This window comes from Sorex fumeus, unplaced genomic scaffold (genome assembly GCF_029834395.1).
Source record: "Sorex fumeus unplaced genomic scaffold, SorFum_2.1 ptg000063l, whole genome shotgun sequence".
Taxonomy (NCBI): Eukaryota; Metazoa; Chordata; class Mammalia; order Eulipotyphla; family Soricidae; genus Sorex; species Sorex fumeus.
The window spans coordinates 69,427,408-69,450,794 of record NW_026606120.1 but is presented as its reverse complement, the minus strand read 5'-3'; the positions used below and the strand labels follow the sequence as shown (position 1 = coordinate 69,450,794).

Below are 23,387 nucleotides of genomic sequence, written 5' to 3'. Positions count from 1 at the left end.
AAAATGCAAATGAAAGATTTCAGCAAAATAAAGCTCACCTTGAGACTGGTATGTGAACGTGGTTGACTTAATTCTTGAAATTTCCACTGTTCTGATCCAGGAGTCTCCCCGCCTTTCTGAGTATCCGGTGTAAGTAATCCATCCCCAGGAGGTAATGGGAATATCCCTAATGATATAGGGCGTTCTTTTCTATTTGGAAAGGGAGAGGGAGGAAGTGATCATTCATTTGTTTTTGACCTGTTTAAATTCCTCATTACTGTACCAATAAGTCTGGTCTCTTACTACACCAACATACTCAGATACTAAACACTATATGCCTCTCTAAACAAGCGGACAGACTTACCAAAAAGTCTCTGAAGTCTAAATTAGCCCCAAGAAATCATCTAAGAAAATGATAAGAAACAATTTAGATTTCTAAATCTTCTAACTTACTGATGAGCTCCTCATCCAGAAAAGCAATCTGTGGTTTGACTTCAGAGCAAGAAGTTATTCAACTTAGTTAATCCTGGTGAAACTTTCAATGTATTCTCTGGTAATGACCCCAATCAACAGTACTCCATTTCCCAAATCCAAATACTAATCCAAGAAGTGTTTAAGCAAGTCTTCAAGGTAAAGAAAATCAATGGATTATATATATCAGGGCCACTGATTACATATTAATAAGTAACCAAAAGACTTTTCTCCCTTTTTGAGGGGAAGCTATAAATTTCTTCATGTATCGGTCCCTTTCAAAAAGTGTATGGAGGGAAGGCCAGAGTACGTGCCTCAGCGATAACAATACATGCCTACCAGTATGCAATCCTGGGTCTGATCAACGGCACTTCGAAAACAACAAAAAACTGTACAGAGGAGAAAATTCAGTAAGAGTTTTTTCAAGGAAGGAAGCAAAAAAATAAAAATAAGAAATCAATGAAAGAGAAGAATTTCCTAGGTTTTGTTGGGGGGAAATTTCAACAAATAATACAATTTTAATAATAAAAGAATTTCAACAATCTATACATTCTTAGTTGATGCATAAAGTCAAAGGAGCTTCTCAGAGGAAACAAGCCCAGTAATAGGTCCTTCTGGTTCAAGAATGGCAAGAAATGAGCTGTGAAAGGTTTGAGACCTCCTGAGACTCTTGCCTTTGTTGGTAGGAATAAAAGTACCAAATATTAAACATCAAAATGGAAAAGCACTCAATTTCCTAAGTAACGCTGACTTACAGCTTTTTCTTTTTTTGTACCTAAAACTTAATAAGACATTTCTGAAATATATCCTCACCTAACACGAAGGGCATGTGCCTCCATTCCCAAGGACCATAAAGGAATCATAAACTGTCAAAACACCTTAAAAATTAAGTGGAGAAAGGGATTGAGGAGGCTGTACATACATATTTATTAATATGTATGTTTAAGAGAAAACAGAAAAAATACTGTGCTTTATTCCCCTATCAGCTAAATTTTTCTTACTTCTACAGATCTGGCTTATTTTTTCCTATTTGTTTTGGAAGGAAAATTCAAATATAGGTGCACAGCTCGCTATAGGGCCAAATTTTAATACCAAAGCTAAGTTTGTGATTATAAGGTACTATAACCATCAAATCACAAAAAATAAAGGAACCAGTCAACTATTCATTTGGTCCAATTCTTCCTGAATGCTTGCTCACAACAGTTTTTATAAATCTATGGTAAAAAAGGGCATTATATCCCTACTGACTAATAACAGTGTATATAAACAGACATACATATAAATATTTCCACAGATCCAAAAATCTGGTCTTTTTTTATCTTTTCTTTTTTTTTTCTTTTTAAAATGTACTTTCATGGGCCAAAGTGAAACTACAGCAAGTAGGGTGCTTTGCATGCAGCCAATATGGGTTTGATCCTTGGTACCTTACATGTTCCTCCGAGCACCACCAGGAGTAATTCCTGAGCTCAGAGCCAGGAGTGAGCCCTGAGCACAACCAAGTGTGGTCCAACCCCCTCCCCTAAAAATAAAATGACCTTTCATCAAATGGTGGCAACAGTGATTAGAAATTGATTTATTTTGGGGGCAGGGAGATTTCTGGGCCATCCCTGGTCGCATTCAGGAGCTATCCATGGCTCTGCACTCGGGAATCACTCCTGGCACGGTTCAGGTGCAAAGCAAGCACCCTACCCACTGTACTATCTCTCTGACCCCAAGAAACTGATCTTCTTTTATTTTTATTTTTTTTAATGTAGGAGTACTGCTGTTACTGTGTCTGGCATATCGAATACTCTCGGTAGCTTGCCGGGCTCTCCGAGAGGGGCAGAGGAATCGAACTCGGGTCGGCCATTTTGGCCGCTTGTAAGGCGAACGCCCTACCACTGTGCTATTGCTCCAGCCCAGTAGTACTGCTATTTATTCAACCAAGATTAGCTGATTGAATTGGGCATGAACTCCACACTGATCTTCTTTTAAATGCTGATGTAGACAAAAAATTGAAAGTTGTTAGAATAATGTTTGCTTCCAAATTAGGAAGGGAACACATTTTGGGAAATAAAAATCTAAGGGTTTAAAAGCTACTAGACAAACTATTTTTTAACATACCACAATGATTTATTCAAGAAAGTGACAAATGTTTAGTCAAGTTCTCTAAGTCAAAATATAATGATCAGCAGGAAGACAGTGGAGGATTCATGTAAATTCTCTATAATACTAAGCAAAAGACAGGCCAGTAACAAGACTTGCCATTCTGTATGAATGATGCCTTCATTTTCACACATCAAAAACTGAGAAAGTGAAAAACTAGTGAGGAAAGTATACTGTAGATCTAAGTTTTACTTTCTCATTCTAAATGTATAATGCAATACACCACCAGTAGCAGTTTTTTATATTATTGCCTAAAAACAGCTGCATTAAACCACAGCATCCAAAAGGAGAGAACAAAAGGAATGCCCTGCGGGGGGGGGGGGGGGGGTGAGGGGAGAATGGGAGGGATACTGGGCTCAGTGGTGGTGGAAAATGGGCACTGGTGAAGGGATGGGTACTCGATCATGGTATAATTGAAACCCAAGCACAAAAATTTGTAAATCTACAACTGTACCTCATGGTGTCTCACTAATAAAAATTAAAAAAAAAAAACCCAGCTGCACTGCAACTTATGATTCAGAAACTACTCTAAGGAGAGGCAATTTTTCTTGAGACTGGTCACTTCTGTTATGAAGGTCAATGATGGGGGTCAGAGATAGTACAGAGGGTTAAAGTGCTTGCCTTGCATGTGGCCAACCAGGTTCGATCCCCAGCACCTAATGTTGTTCTGAACAACCTTGCAAAAACAAAATTACTGCGTATCTTCTCACCTTATTTTACTGACTCATATGTAAGAGTGAGGAAGAGGGAAGGAAGTAAAATTATGCAAATTAATTATAATTCAAATTTCAAAAAATTTCCTGAAAAAGAACATATGTACTATGTTGCTATGTTTATTTAGTACCACTGTATGCCAGAGTTCAGTAAAACTCACAGTAGAAACTTAAGAATGGGATATCTATGGAAAATAACAAGCCTAAGATTTTTTCAATGTTACTAAAATGTTTCAATATGTTAATATCTAGAAATAAAACTAACAATGCTTATTACATTTTTTGTAAATTGACAATGTATCCTTTTCTATGTATCCATTTCCGTTCTATGTATCCATTTTTAGTTAATTACTGAAAGAAACAATGTAGTGTTTTGAGAGAGCTTTTTTGGGGGAGGGGGCGGCTTTTTGAGGTGCTGGGGGAACATATGGGATGCCAGGGATTGAATTCCATCAGCTATGTGCAAGGCAAATGCCCAACCTGCTGTACTAATGCTCCAGCCTCTGAAAGAGCCTTTTGACTATACTCACACTTAAAACAATTAGTCATTAATAAAATCTACTACATAAAGGGCAGTAAAAAAGGATACAGCTGTTCAACACCTGCCATGTGACAGAGACTACACAAATGATTTATTTACAAATCTCTTTTAGTTCTCATGAGGAAATAAGGCTTATTTTCCCAATTTCTAGATTTTCCTAAAGTGGTGCTAAGACACATTAAACACTAAATAACTGACAGCGATGTGATTCAGTCAGGCTTGTAGGACTCCAAGATCCTTGTAATTGTACTTTATGTTAACTGAATCTTAATGTTTAAGACCTTGATGTCTTTGTTCAAAAGGATCAAAAACTTTTAAAAACTTAATCTTAAGTTATTTTATGGATAAATTGAGAAAAACAGTGCTGTTAAAAATGCAGTACACATACATGACTTCAAAAATTATGTATTTAATTTACTATGCATCAGGAAACTGATCAAATGCAAAATAATCATCTCACTTGCTTTTTAAAACTCTAAGGATATTAGGACCGGGCTTTTCCACTCTGGAGAAGCCCATGCTCTCTCTTGAACTCGTATCTTTCCCCCTCTTTCTCTTCTCTCACATTTTTCTAAATTCTTTAAATAAAACTACTTCACTAAAAGAAAACTGCAACTTGGGCATAAAAAAGATTGGTTGCACAATGTTCCCAAAGTCCCCTAGCTCACAGGAGCGCAGCATCTGACCCAGCAGGCCATCCCTAAACCCCTTTGGCACTTTCTCTTTTGAAGGAGATGCAACCAGAGGCCGCCCTTAAACACTGAGCTTACTTCAGGGTTCTTGAATGAAGTGCTTTTCCCCCCTTAATATACATGTGCACATGCATGCTCATATAGAAATGCTTTGTGCTATTAAAATATGCACAAGTAGTAAACCTGCTCCTAATTTTTATAAAATTAGGTAAGAATATAAGTAGCCAATATCTGGTTTTAGAATACAGACAAAATTTAATTCCTGGACCTTAGTGCCTAATGTGAATTATGAATAAAAGAACACCCTGAGGTAATCTACTACTTTGATTCATTCCATTTAAACTCACAATTACGATTGAAAGTAAACATTTAAATAATAAAAGCTATACATTCATTTAAAGTCAAATACAAAGCAGAAATCTGAACAAAAGAAATCAAAACCTTAAATGTCTGAAACGTCTGAAACGTAGGAAATGGTTCTTATGGGGTGTGACTGGAGAGTGGTACAGTCACAGAGATTAACGACTCCCCGCCAAATGGCATCAATATTTGTCAGCCAAGTCTACAAAGAAAGGGCAACCGAACACCAAACAATAGTGAGAGCCTTTGTAAAGCTTTCACAACTCCTGTCTCAGATGTGTGAATAATGGAGGGGGGTGGAGAAGAAATCTTTTCCTTGCTTAAAAGATTTAAGCTTCTTCAGTTTAAACTATGCCTTGTTTTAGAAGGAAAATCTTTGTCAGTTCCCATTCCCATGTACTGTTATCGAAAATTACAAAAAGAAGCTTGACCTCCATTCAATCGTAGGAAAATGAAAAAAAAAAAATAACCTGGGCTGAAAAAAAACTGACCTGTGCCTGTGTCCAAGCTGACAAATCCTGTAATAAAAGATATTCACCCCCAAATGCTCAATGCGAAACAACTAGGCTCTCAAACCGTGGGCGCAGGCTGCACGCTTGCTCTGCCTTTACTCTCTGAACACCGTGCTGGAGACAAGACCACATTGACCTTGTGCCTCTGTCTAAGCACGCTATCAAAATCCTCTCCTTAGGTCAGTGCTTTCCAAACACAAAGCCAAGCCCTCAGTGAGGATCTATAAATTCCTACATGTAAGAACAGAAATCCTAGCTTCAAGCCATTTCCCATTGTTTCAATCTGCAACAACGACAAAAAAGAAGATGGTTACAAAGCAGACCCAGGAAGCTAAAAAATCTGATAGAAACCGACTAAACAGGGGCTTCTAAGAGAGGCCAGAGTACCTGAGTATCCTTGGTAGATTCTGCGTCAGAGCTGGCACACCGGTAGAAATAGAAAAGTGCACAAGCAGCAAAACAGAGAGAGACACTAAGATAGCAGAATTAATGACCACCGCCCCGCCAACAAAGCCAAACACAAACAGCAGCATGCATCCAGGACTCATGGCGCTGTGCGGGCATGATGGAACACCCAAACCAGGAGGCCTACACCGGGGCCACAGGGGGATCTTGGTAGTAAGAAGCTGTCATTCAGCTGCTGCCACACAAACAATGCCATCGGCAGCAGCTCGCCACTCCATCCTGCAGCAGCTCTGAGGCGGTGACGTCATCCCGCTCTCACCACCTCAGAACCATAGAGCTGCCGCTCCAGGCTTTTATGCAGCAATCCAGAGCCACCGCCAGCCTATCCCCTCTTTTCTTCTCCTCTCAGCGTCCTGGCCCAACTCATTGGCTAGGAAGCTTGGAGATCTACATAATTTATTCACTCTCCTACATCAAACAGATGTCCAGCTAACCCTTTCAAACCCTTTCAAGCGTGCCTCTTTCGAACACAAAGGGCTTGAGACCAACTGCAGAGAAGAAATGAACAATTTTTTTGCATTAGGCAAATCAGAAAATATTTAACCTAATATAGTCTGTTAAATATATATATATGTATATGTATATTTAAAAGCCAAATACCTCACTACGCTGTTTCTTTGGCACAACTCACAATATACCTTAAATAGTGAAAGCTGTTTCTATCATTCTGTGCTATCCCATCCTATTGCATTCCAAACACAGAAGAGCTTTATGAATTGGCTTAACTATTATTCCAGGATTAAAGAACTGGCTTAACTATTATTCCAGGATTCAAGAACAGAGAAAACAGAAACATTATTTTCACTTTTTCTTAAGGCAAAAATATAAAACAAAGCTTACCTAATTCTACTATGAGCCGTGGACTCTAGTTGATCACTCCCTGTGAGTTGATGAAGTTTTGTTCTTTCCAAGTGTTCCATATAATTATGAATCATCTATTTTGAAGAAAGAAAAAGACACAAATTTGTAACACTAATACCTAGAACAAAACCAGTGTTTAAACAAAGAAAACACTTATGTATAATGTCTTTTTATCAGACTATGTCCACACAGCTCCAGGTATAGTATTTTAAGGATGAAAAATATATAATGGCAAAGGAATATATAAAAGCTTAAGTTTAACGATGCTGGGTACATAAAAGTAACACCTTGCTTAGCATGATAAAACCTTTCCCTTTTTCATAATACGTAATACTATTATATACTTTTAGCATAACAAATTAGGAGATAAGAGATCACTAAAAATAATAAACAGCATTTAAAAAATCTATTCACCAAGCTGGTAAGACATTAACATAAGGCTAGAGAATAAACCATACCCTTAACCTTTTTCGCTTTATAAAGGATTCATAAACATCAATTTCAACTTGTCATTTAACTGACACACCAGCTTATCATTTGTGTCTGCGTATTTAGTTAAAAGAATGCGATTTTTCCAGTAATTTATTAGTATCATTACTTAACAGAGCCATCTATTATAATAGAAGTAGCTTAAAACAAGTAAAATATAACATTTTGTTTTGGAGTCCTAGTTATGAAACCGGGGCTGGAGTGATAGCACAGAGGGTAGGTGTTTGCCTTGCAAGCAGCCGACCCAAGTTCGATTCTTTCACCCCTCTTGGAGAGCCCGGCAAGCTACTCAGAGTATCTCGCCCGCACGGCAGAGCCTGGCAAGCTACCCGTGATGTATTCAATATGCCAAAAACAGTAACAACTGTCATACTGGTGCCCACTGGAGCAAATTGATGAACAACTGGAGGTCAGTGATAGTGAGAGTGACAGTTATGAAACCATTCACCAGGAAGTGAAATTTTTAAGATTATCAATTATATAAACTATCAAGAAATACTAAAGAACACTGGATTCTGGGTAATTTAGTTTTACACTGGGGGGAGGGGCACTCACACTGGTGGTGCTCAGGAACTACTCCTAGCATCGAGGTTGGGGGCCACCTAGTGATGCTTGGTAACCATATGGTGCACAAAGCCTGCACTCCAACCCACTGAGCTACCTAGCAGGTCTTCATTTCCATTTTAAGAAAACAAAATCCAGGGCTAGAGCTGCAGTAAGGCACTTGCCTTGCACATGGACCCTACTGGGTTTAATCCCTGGCACCCCATATGGCCTCCTGAGCCCCACCAGGAGTGATCCTTAAGCGCACAGCCAGAAAAAAGCCCTGAGCACCACTGGGTGTGGCACAAATTTTTATTTTAAAACAAGAAAGAAAGGGCAATAATACAGTGGGTAGGGCAATTGTCTTGCATGCGGCCAACCCAGGTTTCATCCCTGGCATCCCATATGGCCCCCTCAGTACTGACAGGAGTAATTTCTGATTGCAGAGCCAGGAGTAACCCCTGGGTTTCACTGGGTGAGACCACCATCCCCTACCTCCCGCCAACAACAACAACAACAACAACAAAAAAAAAACCATGCAAGAAAATTAAATTTAGGAGGGTTAGAATGACAGTACCAGGGAAATGACAAACTTACTTACTGTAAGGATAATTATCAAGAGATAAAACCCTTGGGGCCAAGAAAGGGTACAGCAAGTAGAGTGCTTGCTTTGCAAGTGGCAGACCCAGATTCAACCTCTGATAACCCATATGGTCCACCAGTAGTGATTCCTCAGTGCAGAGCCTGGAGAAAGCCCTGTACCCCTCCAGGTATGACCCAAAAACCAGAGAGAGAGAGAGAGAGAGAAAGAAGGGAGGGAGAGGGGAAAAAAAGAGGGGAGTGGTGTTGGTGGGGAGAGAGAGAGGGATGGGGAAAAGAGGGAGGGAGGGAGAGGATATGACCCTTAACTGTTTTTAATTTAATTTTTATGTGTGATGTCATAAACTTCACATGGGGGCCCACTTCTACCAGTACTCCATCTTCTATGCAGTACAAGGCTCAAACCCAGGATTCCCACAGGCAAAGCATACCTTACAGTCCTTTGGATCAACCCTGCCCCTAAAAAGCAGGTTTTTGTTGTGAAAAGTTTGATACACGTTTATAAAACTTATGAAACATAGGAGACCTAAGTTCCATCCTGACACCACAGTGTCCCCCAAGCACTGTCAGGGATAACCCTGTCCTAGACGGTAGCAGTCCCAATACCACTGAGAATGGCCCCCAACAAGACAAAGCATCAAGTCAGTATGAAAGAACCATTTATTTCAAGTAAACAAAAGTGGAATGAAAATTCTAGTACAGGAGATAATCCAAGTGTGTCTGACCCAGGTTCGACCCAACATCACAGGGACTCCTGAGCATCACTGGGTGCAATCTGGGAGACCCCACTCCCCAGCACTGCCAGCGGCCCTGGTGGCCCAATACTGCAGGGCCTGAGCACTGCACTGCCTGCCAGTTGGTGGAGTGTCGCTAGAAGCATACCTAGGGCCCCAGGGCACCACCTTAGGAGGTTCTACTACTACAATGACATAAAATGACAAATCAAATCTACAAAGTAATCAGTCTGTTTCCCAATTAAGAATAGTCTAGGGCTAGAGAAATTGGGAGAGGGGAGGGTCGTTAGGGGGCAGGGCAAGACCCATTGGTGCTCAGGGCTCTCCCTGTTCTGTGCTCTGGGATCACTCCTGGCAGAACTAGGAGGACCATATGAACTGCTGGGAACTGAACCAGGGTCAGCTACGTGCAAGGGAAGTGCCCTACCTGGTTTGATCCCTGGTACTGCCAGGAGAGACCTCTGAGTAGAGAACTAAGAGTTAGCCCTGAGCATCACTGGCTCCAAAACAAAGGAAGAGACTAATGAAACAAAGCGGTAGGTTACTGCATCTAAATTGAATCCCATTTTCCCCTTCAATCTATCATTAGGCTTTGGGCATTGGGGGTGGGGGGTGGGTGAAGGTATGGGCTCTCCACCAATGATACCCAGCTGTGCTGGTTGAGAGGGGTCATGTGGAACGAGGTTGGAAGCATGAGTTTCAGTCATTTGGACTATCTAAGTTAGAGAATTAAACAGTATATAAGTTTAATTCTTAGATACTGTATAGTAATAATACAAAATTGACTAGTTCAAGTGGGAGAATCTAATGTTTCTAAATATTCAGATTAAAAAAAAAATCCAAAAACCAATGTCACCTAGAATGCTTTAAACTATCCAATGAGAAAAATATAAACATATAAATAAAATGCAAGGATGGAATCAGTTCTAACCCACCCTCAAATGGTCTACTCAGTAGATTGATTGCTGTCTTTATTTTTGGTGGGAGGGGGGTGTTGGATCTCCACCTGGTAGTGCTATCAGGAACTATTTCTGGCTCTGTGGTCAGGAGTGACCCCTGGTGATATTTTGCCCAAAATTCAAACGAGGATCAGCAGGAACCAAGGGAAGCACCTTAATCGTGCACTATCTCATCAATCCTGATTCCTGTCTTAAAAGATTAAAATTAAAACATTTTTGAATTTAGAAAACACTGGATTCTAAACCTTCTCTTTTATCTTCTTCTATTGTTATCTACAATGATTAATCCCAAATCATTGGAGACATAGTATCTGACATTCCAAAATGGTCTTTTATCGTGGAATTGATTACAATCCAACGAAATAAGCACTTAATGGAAAGATGTTTCTGAATAACTACAAAACTCTAGCTGACATTTACTGAACATTAGAAGTCAGTGAATTTATAGCCATTGTATAATTTAATCCTTACAATATTATAATTTTATAGAATAAAATTCAGATTAAAATAACGTACCCACTTTGACCAGCTAATTAATGATTAATCATGTTCTAATTGCCGCTAATTAGCTAGCTGGCTTTAATCTCAGAACTCAGTTCTATCCAATTCAGTCATCAGAATAGTTAAACATTACAGGGCTCCTGTTGTATCTGCCCTTTCAGTCAATTCTCTAGGCAGTGAATTCATTGTTCTTCCTCACGCCCACAAGAAACCCCACACCCTAAAGCATTTCCTGACGTTGGACAGAAAATATGCGCTACATTCTACAAATCTACAAAAAAGAAGAAAAAAGTTAAATGCACATTAAAACTTGATTGACAAACGTTAGAGATAGTACAGCAGGTAGGGTGCTTGCCTTGCACGTGACCAACCCCAGTTCAATTTTGAACACCCCGAATCTGCAAGGAGTGATCCCTGAGTGCAGAGCCAGGAGTAAGCCTGGCTTACTGGGTATGGCCAGAAAATTACAAAAATAAAATTTGAAATTTAATTTTAGAACTTTATAACATTAACTGTTTGTTTTTAAGTGTGAGGACCAGAGCAACAAAACAGTGGGCAGGGTGTTTTCCTTGCACGTGGCCAACCAGGGTTCAGTCCCTGGCATCCCAGCTTAATGCAGTTGCCTTGTAAAACACTTAGAGGTGGAGGCCCTGGCTTCAATTCCCAGCAACACACACACACACACACACACACACACACACACACACACACCAAACAAACAAACAAACAAACAAACAAAAATCCCTAAATTAAAAAATATAAAATTCAGGGCCAGAGAAACAGTCCAGTGAGTGGGTGAGGTACTTGTCTTGCATGCAGCTGACCCTGTTTTAATTCTTGACAAAATAGATGGTACCACACACAAAGCTATGAGTAATTACTGAGCACAGAGTTGAGAGTAAGCCCTGAACACTTAAATATGGCTCAAAAATATTAAAATAAAAATTAAATTAAGTCTCTAAAATGGGGATGATTGGCCAACACCAAAATCCCAACTGCCAAGCCTCAACTCCGAGTGCTTGCCTGAACAAGCACCGCCAAAGGAGCACAAACCATGGCAATCAGCATGTATGAGCATGACTTACAGGAGACTTACAGGAGTACATGCCATTGCTGCTCATTGCAAGAAGAGCAAAGGGAAGGGGAGTGGAGAAAGAATTGTATTCATAGTTTTGGTCATAGAGATTCATACCTCTCTCCCAGTGAGGCTCAGGGGGCCATATGGGGTGCTGCAGATTGAACCTGGGCGGTGGCAGGGAAGGAAATCACTCGACCCACTGTACTATCATTCTGGTCAACAGTAGAAGAGAATTTTTTAATATGATTTTTTAAATGGGGATAGCTGAGGCAGGGCAATAGTGCAGGGCTGAGCAGAGGCTCTCCATGCGGGAGAGCCAGGTTCAACCCCAGCACTGTGTGGTTCCCTGAACACTGCCAGATGTGCCTCAAAAATAAATGTGCACACCACATTTTCTAATCTGCTTTGAAGAAATTATGTGCTACAGCTGTTCATTTAAAATACTGAATACGCATACAAAAACATGGATTAAAGCCATTTGTATTTAACATACAATAACTTATTTATCTAATTTGTTGAGTTCACTGCAAATAGGTGCTTTATACTGGGTTATAAAGACTCTTACCAACAATTTACCAATCCGTCGTTGCCCATTAATTACAAAATAAATCAATCCTCATATTACATCATGTGTATTTTTCACTATGCACAAAGCCAAAAATGAACTATTGAGACTACCTTAATAATTACATTATTCTGTGGGACACCAATTCACCACATGAAACGTTAATTCCGGATAAAAAATATTTTATATCAGCATTTAGTAACTAACAATGCTCCAAGAAATTTAATAGTACTTCTAAGAACTATACTATATGATTTTCAATGAAAATATAACATAATATTTTGCAGGATTATTGTCTTTTCTCAGTATTTAGCATCACAAAAGAAACCTGCTACCCACCTCAGTGTGTCTTTGATGTAATGCATTATATTCCTTCTTCAGTTCAGCTTCTCTTTCTTCAAGTCTGCTAACTGAAATCAAGATACATACACTTAATCAAAACAAAATTAACGTACTCAAAAATTGCATCTCTGAAAGCTCATACAGTCTATCCATAGTACGTGGCAATAATATTTTGGGGAAGGCCACACAGGGTGGTAGCCCGGGGACCACAAGATGCCTGGGGTTGAACCCACGTGGAAACCGTGCACTCCAGTCTTCTTGGACTACTTTCAGTCTCAGTGTTCCACAAGAAATCTTCACAGTGCTCGTGTCCACATCACAGAGTTGGGGTACATGGAATTGAAAAATGCAGGCCAGAGGCCAGGATAATGTTTAGTAGGAAAGTGCATGCCTTGCATGGAAAAGACCTGGATTCAATTCCCAGCACTATAAAAACAAAAAAAAAAAAATAAGGGTCTAGAGAAACAGTGCGAGCACTCAGAAACCTGCCTTGCATGCATACAGTCAAGGGTTCAGATGCCCGGAGCACGCATATGCTGAGTGCGATCCTGACAGCTCTACAGTGGAGGACCACAACAACAGATGTGCAAGTGCTGTGGCCAGAAATATGACCTCTGGTTGTGTGAGCACCACACAACCCCTGAGGAGCACCATCACCACAACTAAGAGGGTACCCAAATGTGTAAGTACTGCAACACAAGAAGTACAATCCCAAGTGAGTACTTCCGCCAAGTGTGTAAGCACCCCAACCTGATGTGCAACCCCTGGCAGCACTTATTAAAAATAAATAAATAAATGTGAGTGGCCAGAAAGATAGTACAGAGGTTAGGGTACTTGCGTTGCATGTAGCTGACTCAGGATCAATCCCCAGCATCCCATATGGTTGCCCTGAGCACTGCCAGGAGTAACTCCTAAGTGCAGAGCCAGGAGTAACCCCTGAGTATCACCACAAAGTCAAAAACACAATGTTGTTGAGAAAGCATACTCATATACAACTCTCTCTCTCTCTCTCTCTCTCTCTCTCTCACACACACACACACACACACAGGCAAAAGATAAAAGAAAGGAATGGGAGAGAAGGAATTGAAAACAAAAAATAGCAAGGAGACCTGAGAGGGATGCCGGAGTAGAATAAGGCACACGCCATGCAGGCAGCCAATGTGGGTTCTAGCCCAGCACCACCTGGTCCCCGAGCACTGGCACAGGGTCTGAGCAATACCGCAACCCTTGGGCCCTCACACTGAACTCCAGGCCGATGGGCTGTAGTTGCCTCCTGAGCACTGTCTCGGAGGCCCAAACAAGAAAAGAAAAAAAAAAAACAACAGTAAAATATCCCTGAACATCATATTGTACATCATAATATGACTGTGTTTATCTGGGCATTCCCTTAATGTTTAACATGATATAGAAATTACCTCTTATCATTTCATAAGGGGCCAGCGTGATAGTACAGAGGGGAGAGCACTGTGCCTTGCACACAGCCACCCAGGCTTAAGCCCTGACACCCCATATAGTCCTCTACAGGACTGATCCTTAAGTGCAGAGCCAGGAGTAAGACCCAGGCACCACTGGATGGGACCCAAAATCAACAACAACAACAACCACAAAACCCAGAACCCCCCCCCTCCCCAATAGCTTAATAAAAGCCTTAACTTGGAGACAGGGCCTAAATTATTAAAACATTATTCAAACTCTTTTCTACTAATAAGGAGTATGTGAAAATGCTATTATTTAAAGTATTCTGCTTTAGGGCTGGAGCGATAGCACAGTGGGTAGGGCGTTTGCTTTGCATGCAGAGGAACCGGGTTTGATTCCCAGCATCCCATATGATTCCCAGAGCACCACCAGGGGTAATTCCTGAGTGCAGAGTCAGGAGTAACCCCTGTGCATTGCCAAGTGTGACCCCCCTTCCCCCCACCCAAAAAAATGAAAAAAAGTATTCTGCTTTAGGTCTTAATTTCAGGAAACTCTTTCTTTAGCTCCCTCTGCTGACAGAATCTGTGCGTGGCACTGTTTGGGAAAGTAAATCCAGCCAATATACAGTTACTTAGTTTGCTTTTAGGTCACACCCAGCAGTGCTGGGGAGCTCAGGGATCACTTACAGCAGTGTTTGAGGAACATGGGGTGCCAGGGACCAACTCCAGACCTCAGCTCACTGAGTTCTCTCTCTGGTCTCAGGATACTTTATTTATAGGTTTCTGGCTCACAACTGGCGATGCTGGGGTTACTCCTGGCTCTGCACTCAGTACTTACTACTGGTAATGCTCGGGTAGTGCTCAAGGTCCATACAGAACATTGAGGATCAAACTCAGGCTGGCCGCATGCAAGACAAAAGCCCTACCCGCTGTACTATCTCTCCTTCCCCAGGATACTTTATTAAGCTTTCGATTCCAAGACACCTTACAAAATATCATGGCAGAATTTTATAGGGAAGGATGTTATCATAGAGAAATTATTCTCAGAGCAGGAAGAGCCCAAACAGGGCTGTAAAGAAATCGAAGTGTTCAAAGACACACAGTGACAAGAGATCTGGGTGTCATTTACACCTGGAAGGAAGGGCTAAAGGAAGCAGGTGGTGGGTGAGGTGCAGGAGGGGATGGGCTGACCTTTGAGGCCTCTACTGACTGTGAAACAGGAGACAAGGACACAGCGGGGGCAAGAGGAGTCTGTCAAGATTCTCGTTTAAATATGCTTTAAAGGAGTGCGTGCTTTGCCTGTGGGGGGCCTGGGTGCCATCCCAGACACCACGTTGTCCTCTGAGCAAAGAGCTACAGTGGCCCCTGAAATCACAACAAATGTGCCCCCCACCAAAAAATAAATAAATATATATGTATGTATATATATATATTTTTTGCTTAAATGTCTTCAACCAGAAATGTTCTCTTGGTGTAAGGATCTGCAGGCTGCAAACAGGCTCAGCTATTTAGGTAACAGCCTGTGACTGTCAGCTGGCTGCAGAACCACTATGAACAGCGTACTCAGGACTGTTCTGACATGCTTAAATGCTGACACACCAGACACCAAGCAATATACAACTTACGCTGCCTGACAGTCATGTTAGATTTGTGTAATTTTATTTGCCACCTCTGTTTGAATACCTTGGAAATAGGTCGCTAGCTCTGACCAGTTTCTAATCACGGCCATACGCTGGTCCATTAAATGTGCACCAGGGAGAAAATGTATACTACAGTGCCCAGGGATCATACTGTATCATGCCAGGCAAGGGTTAAATACACAAGCTGCTCATTTTACCCTGTAATGAAAGCAATAATAAGCAATGAAGATGTATTGCGATAACACTGATAGTAAACCTATGGTAATTTTTAGGGTTGCTTAAAATTACTGAATGATCCTCTCTCCGCAGTGGGAAACCCCTGCCCACACCCCATCCTCTGACAGAGAAACGGTCTGTAACTAATGTCAGTACGAATATGGTGCTCTGACTCTCCCCAGGTGGACCAATCAGGGCTGAAAATTCTGGGGCCTTCACGGAATGACAGAAGACTGATGCCCCTTTCTGCCTGAAGGCAAGCAGCCCCTGGCCTCTGACATAGAAATGGCCTGGCTGGCTCCAACTGGCCCTCATCAAACTGCCAAACCATCAAATTGTTCCAGATCTATGGCACCTGGAGCAAACAGCCACATTTGCAGCTGCACAATATCTCTAAATTTCAGTGCTGTCAGCTCAGTAGGACCACGGTGAATCTGAGAAAGTTGCAGAGAAGACTACCAAACTCAATCAGTTAAAAGAGTAACACAAAAGGCCCAAGAGCACCAACCAGATGTACAAACGCTCAGATAATGACTTTAGTAACACCACTGTGAGATAGACGTTATTACAAATGGGCTTTCTAAATCTATTTATAATAACATTTGCCTTTGTGTTGTAATAAGCCGCATGAAGTAAATCTGTTTGCCTGCTAAGGAGGCAAGCTCGGTGGTGGGTGGGAAATTGTGGACACTGATGGAGGGAATTGGTGCTGGAACACGGAATGCCTGAAACAACTATTCTGGATAACTTGGCAAATTATGGTGCTATAAATAGTAAATTTTCAATAAGAAGTTTTACTTAATTAAAAAAAAAAAGACCACTTAGGAGGCAGGGAGGCAGTGCAGCAGGCAGGGTGCTTGCTTTGTACACAGCAAACCCGGATTCAATACCTGCCAACCCAAGTTCAATATCTGGCCCTACATGTGGTCTCCAGAGCAGAGCGCTCTCTGAGCTCAGAGCCCGGAGTAAGCCCTGAGCATAGCCATGTGTGGCCCCAAACGAAAACAAAACAAAGCAAAATAAAAACTGTTCAGTGAGGAGCCAGAGAAGTAGTACAGTAGGCAGGGTGCTCGCCTTGCACATGGCCAACCCAGGTTTTAACCGGAGCCCCCCCAGATAGACCCCAAGCTCCACTCGGAGTGACTGCTGAGCACAGAGCCAGGAGTAAGCCCTGAGTACAGCCAGGTATGACCCACCACACACCCAGACACCCCTCTCCACACACACATACACAAACCACTGAATGAGAGCATGGGAGCTGGCTCAAAGGGCTGGAGCTCATGCTTCACACGTGGGAGCCCTGGGTTGAGAGTAGCCCCTGGGCAGGACCAGAGATGATCCAAACAAAAAGATTATTAGATCCAATATGCTTATATTGTGTGTTACTGCTTTGGGGCCACACCCAGGGGTGCACAGTCTACTGTCCGCTATGTGTCTGGGGGACCATGTGATGCTGCGGATCTAACCTGGCCTTCCACATGCAAAGCATATACTCTGGACCTGTGAGCTATCTCTCCATCCAAACGTTATATGCCTTTTAACAGCTCGACTATGTTAACCACAGGGCTCTTGTTTAGAGACAACCAAACCAAAATTTGGAGTCTTGTGCTAAAATGATCATAACTATAATCCACAACCCTCCATTTCAGATTTTTACTCTATAGTTGAGTCTCACCATTCTCATCAGATAGCTGATAAAGTGACTTCATAAGTGCATGGAAACCAGCATTACCACCAAGTACAGCTACGCAAAGTAAAGGCTCATCCTGCCGAGATACACCCTGTTGACAGAACTTTCCTGTGCCCAACACTGATTTTTTTTTTTAATTTTATTGAATCACCGTGAGATAGTTACAAGCTTTCAGGTTTGGGTCACAATCACACAATGATCAAACATCCAGCTCAATATTGATTTTACTATGAAAATATTACTGCATTCATTCTAGAGATGGGAAAACTGAAGCACACAGTCATTAATTTGTGGAAAGTCACACAGCTAGCAATAAATATTAATATTAATATTCCTGAGGCGAGAGAGAGTACAGCAGTAAGGCACTTACCTGAGCAGAGCTAGGAGTAAACACTGACAAGCTAGGAGTGGCCCAAAAACAAAAACAAAATAACAAAATAAACAAAATTTCCTAATGGAGGTGTCTCAGACCAGAATCTGGTTTGCTTTAGATTTTTGCTTTGGGTTTTTTTTTGTTTTGTTTTTGGCTTTTGACCACACCTGGCTGTGCTTGGGGGCTATTCTTGACTCTGTGCTCAGGAGTGATCCCTGAAGTGCTCAGGGGACCACATGTGGGGCTGGGGATTTGGAGTCAGGGTTAGCGGGATGCAAGGTAAATGATGTATCTGTGGTTCCAGAGTCAGCTTTAACTACCACCTACACTATATCTCAAAAAGTACTGATTGATTGATTAGCTGTCAAAGCAGTCAGTACTCAGGGGGCCCGAAGCACTTCAAGAATACATGGCCAACAGTGCCAGCAGTCCAATGCTAGGTCCCAAGGATGCAGTGCTATGGTCCTGAGGTTCCCGGAACACCAGTCTACCCTAAGATGTTCAGGGGGTGTCCAGGATTAACTGGCAATACTCAGAAAACTATCTGGTGCTGGAAACTAAACATGAACTGGGCGCAAGCTAGGTTATTCTACCTCCCAACCCCAAGAAATATTCCTTTTAGCTGAGAGTATTTTACACGCAGGATATTAAGGTTCAATTCCAGCAGTTTATGATTCCCAAAGCACCTCCAACAAAAACAAAAGATATCCCTTTGATTCTGTTTCTTGATGATAAAGTCTACTTTTAAATTTCTCTATGGAAGCTGGAGAGAAGTACTGCAGGTAGGGCACTTGCTTTATATGTGGCTGACCTGACTTTAATCTTCAGCGCTCCATATGGTTTCCCAAACCCCACTAGGAGTGATCTTAAGTGTGGAGCCAGGAATAACCCCTGAGAATTGCCAGATGTGGCCCCCAAACCAAATATAACAACAACAACAACAATAAAATTTATCTTGTGGTTGATTAAGAATGAGTGTGATCCTTTTTCACTTTGTTTTTATTTTTTTGCTTTTTGGGTCACATCCAGCAATGCACAGGGGTCACTCCTGGTTCTGCACTCAGGAATTACTCCTGGCGATGCTCAGGGGACCATATGGGATGCTGGGAATCGAACCTGGGTCGGCCGGGTGGAAGGCAAACACCCTACCCGCTGTGCTATCACTCCAGTCCCTCCTTTTTTACTTTAAACAAACAAACAAAAAAAGATGTTTTTATGGGGAAAACCTAGCACAGATACTTTGAGTTAAAGATATCAAACTGCCAAGTAAAAGATGATGCCAACTTTATTAATCACCAGAGAAATGTATAGTAAGACCAAACTATTACGCTGCTACATCCCCATCAAAATGACTAAAGAAAAAAAGACAAACATTAAGTGCTATAAGGATATACAACAATGACTACTGACAGGTATTATAATTGATATACTCAACGTAAAAGCTCTGTGAAAGGATTTAATCCAGCTGAGTATTTGCCAACCTTATGACAAAACAAGTTCACTGTTATACAGTGTACTACACATCCCCCAAAAGGCACATAAGACAATGTTCGAAGCATCAGCACAGTTGGTAAAAATCCAAACATGGCAACAATCCATGTCCATCAACAGCAAGATGGATAAATATTCATGAACTCAATTGCCAGACAATATTGAGAATAAACAAAATATTACTAGACACAAAATCATGGATGAATTTCACAAAAGAATATTAGGGAAAGAAACAGAAGCCAAAAAAATGTAAAGCTGAAAGATACACAAAACAAATTTAAAGCTAGAGTGTTATGAGTTAAGACAGTGGCTACCTGTGTAGAGACCCGAGCGACAAATGTGACTGTATTTAGAGAAAGGGCCTGTACTGAGGTTTTTAAATCAAATGAGAAGCTTTTATATTTAGATGCTTATCAAGTGACTTTGACAGACAGCTGAACTTGTAACTTACAGAAACAGATCCAGGACCAGAGAGAGCCTATCCCATGAGTTGAGCACATCCTTTGCATGTGGAGACCTGAATTTAACCCTTCATACCACACAGCCCTGAGCACAGAGTCAGGAGTAGTCCCGAGGTATCACCCTGTGCCGCCCAAAAATAAAACAAAAAAAGATAGATTTAGAGCCTCACTACTTTTGTGGCAAATCAATCTTGATTTTATTATAGCTTTGGTATAATATACTAGCTAATTTCAAGATTGCTCAACTAATATGCCATTCATTGTTAGATATTCCTTATTATACCTACATCAACAAGACAACTGACTTTGTTCCATCTGTACAAGTTCCTTAAAGTTCTATTATTAGCTCTGTTCCCCTTTAAATAGTTGAGTATCTGTATCTATAACTTCATTGTTTTTTTTTCTAGCTGTAACTTTTTTTTTAAGTCTCCCTACACCACTTTCTAAACTATACATGACTGGAGAAATGGTACATAGGTTAAGGCACTTGCTTTGCAAAGGGCTAACACCAGTTCAAACCTTTGCACGACATATGGTCCCTCAAGTACCATCCCCAGGACATAAGGCTCCATCCTCGCACCACACGAAGCCTGAGCACCCCAGAGCACCATCAGAGGCAGCTCAAACACAAACGAAAAATTAAAGTCTACAAATAAAAAAGTCTACATTTTACAGATGGACTTAAATCTGTAAAAATGATCACCATCTCTTCCAGTACAATTATCTACTTCCATCTTCTCTAGTACAATAAATTATAGCCTATCCACCTCCATCTACTTACTTAAGGCCTTTAAATGGTTTCCCTATCCATTAAAATTAAACAGAGGCTGAAGACAAAGTTTAACAGGCTGGGGTGCATGCTTCGCATATAAGGGGCTCAAGTCTAATCCCTGGCATGTCAAGAGCAGCTCCTGAGCACTGAGCTGGGAGTAGTCCCTGAGTACTGCCAGGTATTGTCCCAAAATCAAGGAAAATTAAAACAGAAGGTCAAGAGATGGCTCAAAGAACTGGAGTGTGTAGTTATGAAATTTACATACAAGTGGTACTACATGGAAAGTATCATGTTAAGCGAAATGAGTCAGAAAGAGCGGGATAGACACAGAAAGATTGCATTCATCTGGGGAAAAAGAGAGACTAACACCCAGGAATGGCTGAGATTAGTACCAGGAATTTTGCTCCATGACTTGAAGGCCAGCCACACATGCTAGGTGAAAAGGAAGCTCAGACAGAGAAGAGAGCACCAAATAAAGGGTGTTGTGAGGACCCTCCCAGGGTGGGAGAAGCATGCTAAAAGTAGTCTATAGACCAAACATGATTGCCACTCAATGCCTCTCTTGCAAAACACAGTACACAAAAGAAGAGAGAGAGAACAAGGGGGAATACCCTGCCACAGAGGCAGGGTGGGACGGGGGGGGGGGGGGGGGGGGAGGTATGCTGGGACCCGTGGTGATGGATGATGGGCACTGGTGGAGGGATGGGTACTTGATCATTGTATAACTGAAATCCAAGCACAAAATTTGTAAGTCTATAACTGTACCTCATGGTGTTTTACTAATAAAAAAAAGAAAAAAAATAAAAGAAAAAGAAAATGTTCCCAGTTAAAAAAATAAATAAATAAAATAAAATACACTAAAAAAAAAAAAAGAACTGGAGTGTGTATGCTTTGCATGTGGAATGTCTGGGTTTGATCTCTATAATTACATGGTCTCCCACACCATAGTAGTCACCCTGAGCACTGTGCCAAGTACAGCCCCTGAAGACCACCTGATAGGGTCCCACTCAAACAAAAACGAAACAGCAAAGGGCCTGGAGGAATAGCACACAGTGCCTTGCAAACATGTGGTCCGAAGTTCAAATTCCCAGTGTCCCATATGCACTGAGTAAAATCCTGGCAGCTCTGATGTTTGTGGACTCTGGTACCACAAGCAAATTTCCTATGGCATATATGAACATCGTCGATCACTTATGAAGTAATCATCAATGTAGAGAGGGGTCCGGCAGGGTGATACCATTTCACCGAAAATCTTCAGAGCCACCCTCGAGAATGTCATGTGATAACTGGAATGGAAAGGAATGGGAGTGAAGATAGACAGTCAGCAACTACACCACCTCCGCTTTGCTGATGACATCGTTCTAATAACACCAAACATTAGCCAAGCAGCACAAATGCCGGCCGACTTCGACCATGAGTGTGGAAAGGTCAGACTACAGATGAATCTCACAAAGACAATGTTCATGAGAAATGGACTCGTTCCTGACATTCCATTCACTCTCAAAGGAACAAACATTTCCAAATGCAGCAGTTATGTGTACCTAGGTCGAGAACTCAACATGACGAATGACCTGGCACCTGAGTTGCGCAGAGAGGCATGGAACACCTTCAAGAGCATCGAAGAAATAGCTAAAAGGATGAAGAACCTCCAGCTCCAGGCACATCTCTTCGACACCGCCATTCTTTCTGCATTAACATATGCCTCAGAGACCTGGGCCTACGAAAACAGAATGAGAACACTATTCGGGTCTTCTAAAGAGGAACTGAAAGAGCTATGCTTGGAGTATCACACTTCACTCAAGTGAGAGAAGGAATCCAGAGCTCCAACCTCTGTTGACGATCAAGAATCGGGGACGCTGTCTCATTTGCCAAGGTGTTGAAAATCTAATGAGCTGGACACATAATGCGATTTGGAGACAATTGCTGGACAGGAGCTGTTACCGACTGGATTCCACGGGATGTCAAAAGATCACGTGGCCCCCCACCTATGAGATGGCCAGACTTCTTCGTCAAGACCCTGAACAAATGGTTTGAGGCTCTTCGTGTCCCTGGAGCGAGCAGATGCCATTGGGCTACACTAGACGCAACAGGGACGAATGGAGACATTACTGGCACCCGCTTGAGCAAATCAATGAGTAACGGGGTGTCAAGTGATCAAGTGATATGTAAACATCACAAAAAAAGGCGTTCCTCACCTCCACCCTGGCAAACACTGCAGCTAATAAGGCACGCAGGCACCACAGCAACCCACAGCTAGTGCATAGCCATAACCTGTGTGCTTAAACTAAGGCTCCAGACCCAGCAATGAACACAGCTGAATCTGCAAGCACAGTAACCTGATGTGAACCCTGTGAGCACCACAGCAAACTTCGTGTGCATCACTCACTCATATACAACCCCCGTCATCCCAGCAACAACAAAACACCAACAAAAGGAAGGAGAATGGGGAATTTAATTAAGCAGATCTTTGAATGAGCTTTTGATATTTTCACTACACAAATCAAGGCTACTGAAGCATTATTAATGGTAGACAATCACTGCCTCAAAAAGATGTTCCGACATTGTTATCAATTTTCCCAGTAAGAAAATTGATAACCCAGACTTGCTCTTCAGTATACCCAAGTCTGAAAAACCATAGAGGCTTTAAGGACCAGAGATAGTACAGTGGATTGGCGCTTGCCATGCACATGGCTAACCTGGGTTCAATTCCTGGCATCCAATATGGTCCCCCTCAAGCCCAGTCAGGAGTGATTACTGAGAGCAGAGTCAGGAGTAACCT

At 41.7% G+C, this 23,387-nt stretch overlaps 1 protein-coding gene across 6 annotated transcripts in view; it reads right to left on the bottom strand.

Annotated features, from left to right (window-relative positions):
• The window catches only part of SPAG9 (sperm associated antigen 9), a 119,841-nt gene that overhangs the window by 59,337 nt on the left and 37,117 nt on the right, over positions 1-23,387 (bottom strand). For 4 of the 6 annotated variants that reach the window (XM_056128187.1, XM_056128189.1, XM_056128188.1 and 1 more), the window contains exons 3-5: positions 12,548-12,618; positions 6,719-6,813; positions 39-189 (exon numbers count right to left, since the gene is read on the bottom strand). In XM_056128187.1, coding sequence (XP_055984162.1) covers positions 39-189; positions 6,719-6,813; positions 12,548-12,618 — 317 coding nt within the window. Of the gene's footprint in view, positions 1-38; positions 190-5,800; positions 6,169-6,718; positions 6,814-12,547; positions 12,619-23,387 lie in introns of those variants that run through there. The other 2 variants (XM_056128191.1, XM_056128192.1) reach the window with 1 other exon arrangement.